The following is a 9,119-nucleotide window of genomic DNA, read 5'->3' as shown; positions in this document are numbered from 1 at the left end:
GCAATATTTTAGATTCGATCAAAGATATCTATTCGTATCTATCATCGATAGAATATGAAATTTTGTTACATTTTTTCATCTAGAATAGTTTCGTTATCGAGTACACATATATAATATAAACACTACATTTTTATCATTCACAATGTCCATATGAATACAAATAGCAACTAATTTTACAAGAGTTACAAATTAATTATTATTTGAAATATCTCCAACAATTGTTATAGTGTTCTAATTTTAATTCTCATAATTTGGCTCTTTCCCTAAAACGGCTTTTCTGTCTTAATGACATCTTTGGGTTTCACTCTTCCTTTTGCCGTTTTTTTGTTCTCACTCTGCTTCTCGATTTCGGCGTTTCCCTCTTCCTTCTCCTTTTGCCTTTTTCACTCTCCCTCCCAATTTTCATTAATGTTTCAATCAAGCACACAGGGTTTATTAGTGTGTGTGTATATTTATATATTAATAATATTCATATACATACATACATACATACATACATCTATGTATGTATATTTTATTTATTTTTTACCTTTTCTTTTTTGCTGATAACATTAAAGTAATTGATGGCCCAACAAAGCCCACAAATGCTACCAACAAAAACCTTTGTTTTTTCTTAAAACCATATATAGCTTATATTTTTCTAATCTTCTTGTCACTCTACCTGAAATAGCTTGCAACCAGAGATTATTGTTGTTGTTATTATTATTTTTATTATTTTTGTAAAATCAATGAGGATATATTATTTCATCGCATATATTGTGTATAATTATTTTCTAAAATAAAAATATAATCTCAAAGAATAAAGGGAAATTAATTTAGCTAACAAAACTAGAAAACAAAAATATATAAATATAACAAAATATCATAATCTAAACTAAGATAAATTACTGTTTATCATGATATAAATAGACACAAATAACAACCTATTTTGATCCATCTCCTTATCGTAGATAGATTGTGATACTTTATTATATTTTTAAATATTTTGGTTCATTTCTAGTATATTTGAAAATACTCAAACTCTTTTTAGAAATATTATTAATTTGATAAATAAAAGTTCTAGAACTGGATTAATAAAATTTAAAATGGTTGCTATATTTTTTTTTTCAAAAACCTACATGGTTAAATTAATAAATAAAACTAAAAAATGAAGCATTTTCAAATATAACAAAATGAACTAAAATAATGATTAAAACATATAGCGAAGCTTTAAACATCCAATGTTCACGGTGGACAAAATCTAAATTTTTTTATATATTTTGTAAATATTTTGTGATTTTTTGTTTTTTAATTTTTGACAAATTTTCATAAAAATAAGTAAAAGAAGTAAATGTAGAGGAGATTATAATTGAAGTAGCATAAAATTAATTAAACATCACACAAAAAGGCATTTCGATTACTGGTAAAAGTAAATAGCACAAATGAGAGTATGATTACGATTCACCCATTCTCATTTCATATGTCAGCTAAAGTACATCATCAGGTATCCCACCCATTCCTAGCCTTAATCAAATTATGATTGCACTCCCAAACCCAAATAGAACGCTAAACACACCATTGCATTAGTTCATTTAAACACATATACACAAATGCAAATTTTTTAGTTCATGAATTTAATAACAAAAGTCTTCCACCAATTTGTTGGCAGGAGAAACTCCCACAAGTAGCTGCGTCCATCCTCACATCATGGACCTTTTTTCGGTTGTTTTTTGGTCTGTCTTTACGATCCAATCTTAGCTTCCGAGTTTTTCTACATGAGAGTACTTGTACTAGTGTGCTATCCAACTAACCACACCCTAATATTGAATTAGCGTATAGGAAGTGTCAAATTAAGCTATGTACAGAGAGTTGGTTTAGTTTTTAAAAATTTTGAGTATAATGAAACAAATGTTGTAATTCAAGTATTGATATACATCTAATCTTGACATTGATTAGCTAAGCCATTTAAAACACCAATCTACATATACATACGCAGCTAGCCACTATTGTGGAAGTGGACATGACTCAAGTACGTTGTTGTGGTGGTAGCTAGCTGCTAACTTTAAAACCAAAACATCATAATTGGAAAAATGTAGTCCCGTCAATGTTGTTGCTCCTAGCTTAGCTTTATTATTCTATAGCATATATATCAAATTTAAACTATATGAGCTTCCTATTCCAAAAATCTGCCTTGCAACACAAGCACCAACACACACCATCTCCTTTCCCTCAATTATTTAAACTCCAACTCTCCATATTCAAAATTTCATACAAACTTCATTCCATGAAAATGTTTCCTAAAATTATTCACTTCTTTTGCCTCTTGCTTTCTCCCCTCATTCTTCACTCTACGTTATCATCGTCCATTTCTTCACGTGTATATTAAAATAGTTTCATATTCGACTGTCAATTACGTTCCGCTCTTTGATAGCTATTTGATTTCTTTTAGTTTTATGTTTTGGAAATTCAGATTACAAACTCTCTACTTCTACTAGGGTTTAATTTTCTATGTTTTTGTTAATCTATTGTTTAGAAGTATTTTAAAACCTTAGTAACTATTTGGTTTTTTTTGTTTCTAAAAATTAGGTTTGCTTTATCTCAATTTCTTACCCTGATTTGTATATTTTTTAAGTTAGTAGGTTGAATTATTGACTATTTTTTTAAAACGAGTTTTTAAAAATTAAGTATTTTTGAGTTTTCTAAAATAAATTTGAGTTTTTTTTGAAAATTTTTAGAAAAAATAGATAACAACCGAATAGAGATTAATTAAAAAGTAGTTTATTTTTTTAAAAAAATTGCTTTTTGTTTTCAAAATTTTACCAATAACTCAAATGTTTTCTTTGAAAAGATAAAAACTAACCCATTCGGTAAAAAGTTGTAAGAAAAAACAAAATATATATAAAATGTCAAATGTTTATCAAACAGGTGTTAATTGAATATCTTCTCTTCCCCCATAGACCCCACCCATTACCTAGCTTATTAAACTACATTCATATGTTTACTCTTTACTTTTATAGGTGTATATAGTGTACTTGGGGCACAACCATTTGAATGACGATGCAACTTTGACCTCCAAATACCATCTTCGTCTACTCTCAAAAGTGTTTGCAAGGTTAATTAATTATATTATTCCACTCGTTAATATTCAAACCTAATGAGTGGATTAATTTGTATAATACTCAATTGTTAACTTACATTATGCATATATTATATGTTAAATTAATACACATCATATTGTGATCATTGAATCTAAAGTGTTGCTATTGCATGCAGTGAAGAAGATGGTAAAAGAGCCATGTTGTATAGCTACAAGAAAAGTTTTTCAGGGTTTTCAGCAAAGCTTAATGCAAGCCAAGCAATTGCATTATCAAGTAATTATTGAAAAAAATGAATTAATAAAAACGTCTTGATTGACTTTTTATCTGCTCAAAAAAGTGTTTTCTTTTTTAAAAAAGAAAATTGTATTTTTAATTACTTAGAAATTCAACTTAAACAGAATTTTTGTTTTTGAGCTTACTATACTACCATTGGCAAGCAGAGATGGAAGACGTGATATCTGTGTTTGAGAGTAGAACAATGAAACTCCATACAACAAGAAGTTGGGATTTCTTGGGACTTCCCATTCCCTCCTATACTAATAATAGGAGTACATTATTTCCGCTTCGTCTTCCTAGCTATGGCGATCATGATGTTGTTGTTGGCATATTTGATTCAGGTAAATAGTTATAATTCACTTCCAAACCATCTTTTGTCACTTTGGTGTGATTGTTAAATTGGATAAATAAGTTTTCTTATGTCTTATGTCTAGGGGTTTAATTACAAATTATTTTGGTTTTGTTCTTGTCTATTTGATGCAATTTGGTCCCAGTACTTTCGTAGTTGATTCAATTTAATTGATTAATGTACGACTTCTCAATTTTGATTTAACTTGATTTATATACTTTTAAAATGTGTTTATTTTGGATCATAACTTGTCAATGCGCCCATCTTTTTTTACTCATTCATTGTCAAACCATAGTTATGATAGTCAAACTTTGCTTTTTCTAAATATATATGTTTTTTAGTTTTTTTTTTAAATTATTATTATGACAGATAGAAAAAGAAGATTAAGATCTTAAGTATTGTTCTTTTAATAAAACTTTAATTGTTCTAAAGATGTGTACGATTATAGTCAAATGCTAACTTTTGCAAAAGCAAAAAGAAAAATATGGAGGGAGACCAAAATGAAAGTTCTAGAATATATAACATGAACCAAAATAAAAAATACAAGGTGAAATTGAACCTCGTAAAAGTATGTAAACTGCATTAGAAAATAAATATATTGAGTTTACGTTAGTTAGATTAAATTGAGCTCATCTTTGAACAACTCACTTCTAAACAAATTTTATAGTCTAATCACGATTAGTCATGTGATAAAATTTTCTTTCTTTTAAAATATTTTTTATTTTTTTTATGTAAATAGAGGTCTCATCGAAAATACACCCAAGTATTATATTACTCATACTTTAATAATATATATCAAAGCTTATTATGATTAGGTGTGTGGCCGGAATCGAAAAGTTTTGACGAAAATGAAGGAATAGGGAGAATTCCATGCAATTGGAAAGGAAAATGTGTTAAAGGGTACAGATTCAATCCAGCATCAGCTTGCAATCGCAAGCTAATCGGTGCTCGGTATTACCTTAATGGCTTTGAAGCCCAATATGGAGCACTAAACACCACTGCCGACAACCCCGAGTTTCGATCCCCTCGAGACTTCTTAGGTCATGGGACTCACACTGCTTCCACCGCGGTGGGTGCCGTTGTGCACAATGTTGCCTTCCCTACATCTTCATTGCTAGCCAAAGGGACTGCTCGAGGGGGTGCTCCCTGGGCCAGGCTGGCAGTGTACAAGGTGTGTTGGGGGAAGAACTATGAAGGTAAGTGCACCGATGCGGATGTCATGGCCGCTTTTGACGATGCTTTGCACGACGGGGTGGACGTGATCTCTGCATCTTTTGGAGAGACGCCACCGTTGACTCCGTTGTTCGAGTCAGCTTCTGCTATTGGTTCATTCCATGCGATGCAGCGGGGAGTGAGTGTGGTGTTCTCAGCCGGGAATGATGGACCCCATCCTTCCCTTGTTCAAAATGTGTCTCCTTGGAGTATTTGTGTAGCTGCTTCTACTATGGATCGTACCTTCCCCACTCCAATATTTATCCTCAACCACTTCTCCATCATGGTTTCTTTTCTTATTTTATTTATTCATTGTTTAGTAGATTTTTAAAAGAGAAAAATTTTAGATGCATCCCACGGTCCTATTTAAATGGACCTAGTTTTTCTTTATAACATACACAATTTTAGTTAAAGTTTTTTAATGAAAAATGTTTAAAAAAAAATACATCACTAAAGCTATCATAATAACGTGTTATTACGATTTACTTCAATTTTATCTAATATGACTTATTTTTTAAATTAAACACTTGAAAATGTACTTGAATCACTACTCTATCTTGTTTATAAACTTTTATTGAATTAAATTTTATACAAGTTTTTTTTTCAAAAAAAGAAAATGTAGTTTTTTTAAATTTTATTTTGTAATTGGAGTCGATTATCGTAAAAAATACCTATTCTTTTTTATTATTTTTCTTTCAGAAAAAGAAAAGGTGAGATGAGTGTAGTCCAGTTGGGTAAAAAAATCAATTTGTAAATTGTTGTAAAACATATTGCGATGAATAATAATTTTTATTTTGTTGTGGATGTGTTGATTAGGGGGAGAGCTTGATCACAACAAATATAATAAACGTAAAGTTGGCAGATGCAATCAACTATTTCAATGATGGGTCGGTATTCTTTCTTTTTCCTTTTTCTTGTGCATTTTATTAGGGATAGTTGCAAATATAGCAATTATATTCAAAATAATGAAATATATAGCAAAATTTTAAAAAAGTTGCAAATATAGCAAAATCTCTCAAAATCTATCAATGATAGGAGTCTATCACCGGTAGACATGTAACAAATGTTGATCTATTACTGATAAACCTTAAGAGTCTATCAATGATAGAACTTTATCTCCAATAGACTTTGCTATATTTGTAATTTTTTAAAAATATCGCTACATACTTAATAATTATTCTAAAAATTGCTACCCATTATAATTATACATCTAGGGGACCAGGATCCCATATCTTTTAAATGAAAAATCATGTTAAGCTAACTGCACTTTATTCCTTCATTATTTTTATGTGTATCTGTAACATAATAATAATTAAAAACAAATATTCTATTTCTTAAGTTTTAAATTTTGTTTTTATTTCATCTTTAACATTTAAAAATCTATAAGTTTTGAGTTTAGTTTCATTAGTTAATCATTAAATTTTAAAATATTGCAATTTTGATTTAGTTGAGAGTTTTAATGTTAGTGTCGTGTGAGAAGGCTCACTTTTCACTTTATGACATTAATATCTATTAATTAATTTAAAAAATAACTATGAAGTGAACTTCATATTTAATTTAAATAGGCATACAAAATGTTGAAGCTTAACTAATTATAAGTTTTTAAATGACAAAAGTGTACTATTCAGTGAAAAATGAATGTTAAAATTATAAATTTAAGAATCTATGAATGAAATTGAAACAATGCTCCTATGTTTTGAAACTAAAAAGACTAAATTGAATCCAAAGTCAATACAAATTTTGAAACCTAGTTTCGAAAAGAAAAAAGAAACAGTCCCTGAATTTAAAACATTTGGAATTTTATGGAGTTTTGTTTCGGTGTACACTTCTAATCTCCTTGTTTTTTGATAATACAAAAATTCAGAATTTGCGAGAGAAAAAATATAAGAAAAGGTGGAAAATCAGGTAAAGGGAAAGTGGTGGTATGTTTCTCCACAGTTGGTCAAGTTTCCATAGCAACTGCTCAAGAAGCACTGAAAGCCATAAATGCATCAGCTTTGATATTTGGTGCACCTCCCACTACTGAGCTCCCAGATTTAGATCTAATCCCCACCGTTCGTATTGACATTGATCAAGCTACTCAAATTCGAAACCTCCTTGCTGAATTACCCAGGTGATCTCTATTTTCATTTTCATTTAAGAAGAAAAAAAAAACTTTATATAATATATATCCTATCTAATTAAGTATAAGATCAAGGCTTTGATTAATAATATTATATGTTATTATTATTTGTATTAAAGACTGCCTATGGTCGAGATCGGAGTTGCGAGAAGTGTGATCGGGAAATCTGTAGCTCCTACTGTGGCTTACTTTTCGTCTAGAGGACCAAGCTCTATTTTACCTGACATTCTCAAGGTATGAAGTTAGAGAAGTTATTGGGTAAGATTTTATCAAACCATGAAGGCCGAATTTGAGAGTGATAAAAGAGGTTGTAAATGTGGTTGTGCAGCCAGATATAAGTGCACCAGGAGTGAACATATTGGCAGCATGGCCTCCAGAAACAGCACCAACGGTGAGGCCAAGTGGAAAGTTTAATGAAGAAGAAGAAGGTGTAAAATGGAATTTCCAATCAGGAACCTCAATGTCATGTCCACACATTTCTGGGGTTGTTGCTCTTATCAAATCTGTCCATCCCAATTGGTCTCCTGCAGCGATTAGATCTGCCATTATCACCACAGGTTTCTAATTTATTATTTATTAATTACTCATCTTACAATATACATCACCATTCATAATTTTTCTATATACAAAATTCTATAATAATATGACAAAATGAATCAAAAGATTTTTAAAATTGTTTGATAAACTATTATTGGTGTCAATCATTATCTAGCTATGAGTCAAAATTTCGTTATATTTTAATTCATTATAATATGTTTGTAAAGTATTTCTTTATCTAATATCCATAATTATTGTAAAACCGTTTTTGAAAAATAATTGTTTAAAATTTTAATTTTCTATCTGTCGTGTTAGACGGCAATATATAAATTATTATCCAAGTCTCAATTTACTGAGATAGAGGAATATTAATCATTAATCTATCACAATATTACCTGTATTTATAAATACTTTTGTTATATAAAGCAATTTTCTTTTAAATCCAACGTTAACCTCTAATTACCTTTAATTATATAATAAGCAGCCACAAAGGTAGACACGAGTGGGAATACCATCCTAGCAGGCGGATCCATGAAAGCATCAGACCCATTCGACATTGGTGCAGGCCAAGTCAATCCCATAATGGCAATAAATCCAGGACTTATCTATGACATAACAACAAATGATTACATTACTTTCCTATGCAATATTGGCTACACTGACCAACAAATCAACAATTTAATTCTCAACCCTTCTCCTCATTTTTGTTGTCGTCAGTCCACTGCTACCATTGCAAACTTTAATTATCCGTCAATTACACTCGCCAATCTTCGCTCCACCACCACAATTAGAAGAATTGTCCGCAATGTATCACTCAACAAGAACGCTATTTACTTTCTTAGGGTTCTTCCTCCCTATGGAGTTCGAGTACAGGTTTGGCCAAGGGTTCTCTTTTTCTCTTGCTTTAGGCAACAAATTTCATACTATGTTACTATAACTCCGCTTAGGAAATCTCGAGGAAGATATGGTTTTGGGGAGATTCAATGGTTTAATCGCTTCCATACTGTTACAAGTCCTCTCGTTGTACGTCTTGCTACTTACCTTGTACATACCAATTAGAGCTTGATCTTGTAATCTTACTTGCTTGCTTTGTGATGTATTATAATAATAATAATAGTAATAATAATGTTAATCTTATATATATACTCGTGTTTCCCTACTTTAGCCTCGTCTATTTACTTTATAATTAAAACGGTTGGAACGAGAAAATATATTCCTTGTGATGTTATTTATTTGTCTCTATAATGGGAATGGATACCGATGACAACAGGGTGGGGCTAGGGACGGATCCCCGGCTCTCTGGGGGAATTCATCCGCACCCCTGCCTCGGTCCCCGACGCATGGATTCCCCTCTTAATCCCCCACGGACATTTCCCCATTAACTTTTTTTTGAATCTATTGGTTTAATTTCACAACTACACAAAATAATAATAATAATAATCATAATAATTATAATAATAATAATAATAAATAAATAAATAAATAAATAAATAAAACAAAATTTAATAAAGATTAATTTTCATAAATATAACAAAATTCAAAACTA

At 30.3% G+C, this 9,119-nt stretch overlaps 1 protein-coding gene across 1 annotated transcript; it reads left to right on the top strand.

The window, feature by feature from the left end:
- Positions 1-2,269: 2,269 nt before the first annotated feature.
- On the top strand, positions 2,270-8,632 carry LOC103500248 (subtilisin-like protease SBT3.18). The gene is made up of 10 exons (XM_051079710.1): positions 2,270-2,356; positions 2,997-3,091; positions 3,253-3,350; positions 3,518-3,694; positions 4,518-5,200; positions 5,731-5,801; positions 6,779-7,027; positions 7,156-7,270; positions 7,365-7,593; positions 8,058-8,632. Exons 1-10 carry the CDS (start codon positions 2,270-2,272, stop codon positions 8,630-8,632), a joined length of 2,379 nt encoding a protein of 792 aa, XP_050935667.1.
- Positions 8,633-9,119: the final 487 nt, after the last annotated feature.

The sequence above is a fragment of the Cucumis melo genome, chromosome 12 (assembly GCF_025177605.1).
Source record: "Cucumis melo cultivar AY chromosome 12, USDA_Cmelo_AY_1.0, whole genome shotgun sequence".
NCBI classification, from domain to species: domain Eukaryota; kingdom Viridiplantae; phylum Streptophyta; class Magnoliopsida; order Cucurbitales; family Cucurbitaceae; genus Cucumis; species Cucumis melo.
This window is presented reverse-complemented; position numbering and strand designations above follow the sequence as displayed.

Coding starts and splice junctions, on each gene's coding strand:
- LOC103500248 (XM_051079710.1), top strand. CDS start 2,270: ATGTTTCCTAAAATTATTCACTTCTTTTGCCTCTTGCTTTCTCCCCTC. Junction 2,357..2,996: donor CATCGTCCATTTCTTCACGT/GTATATTAAAAT, acceptor TTACTTTTATAG/GTGTATATAGTGTACTTGGG. Junction 5,802..6,778: donor ATCAACTATTTCAATGATGG/GTCGGTATTCTT, acceptor ACAAAAATTCAG/AATTTGCGAGAGAAAAAATA.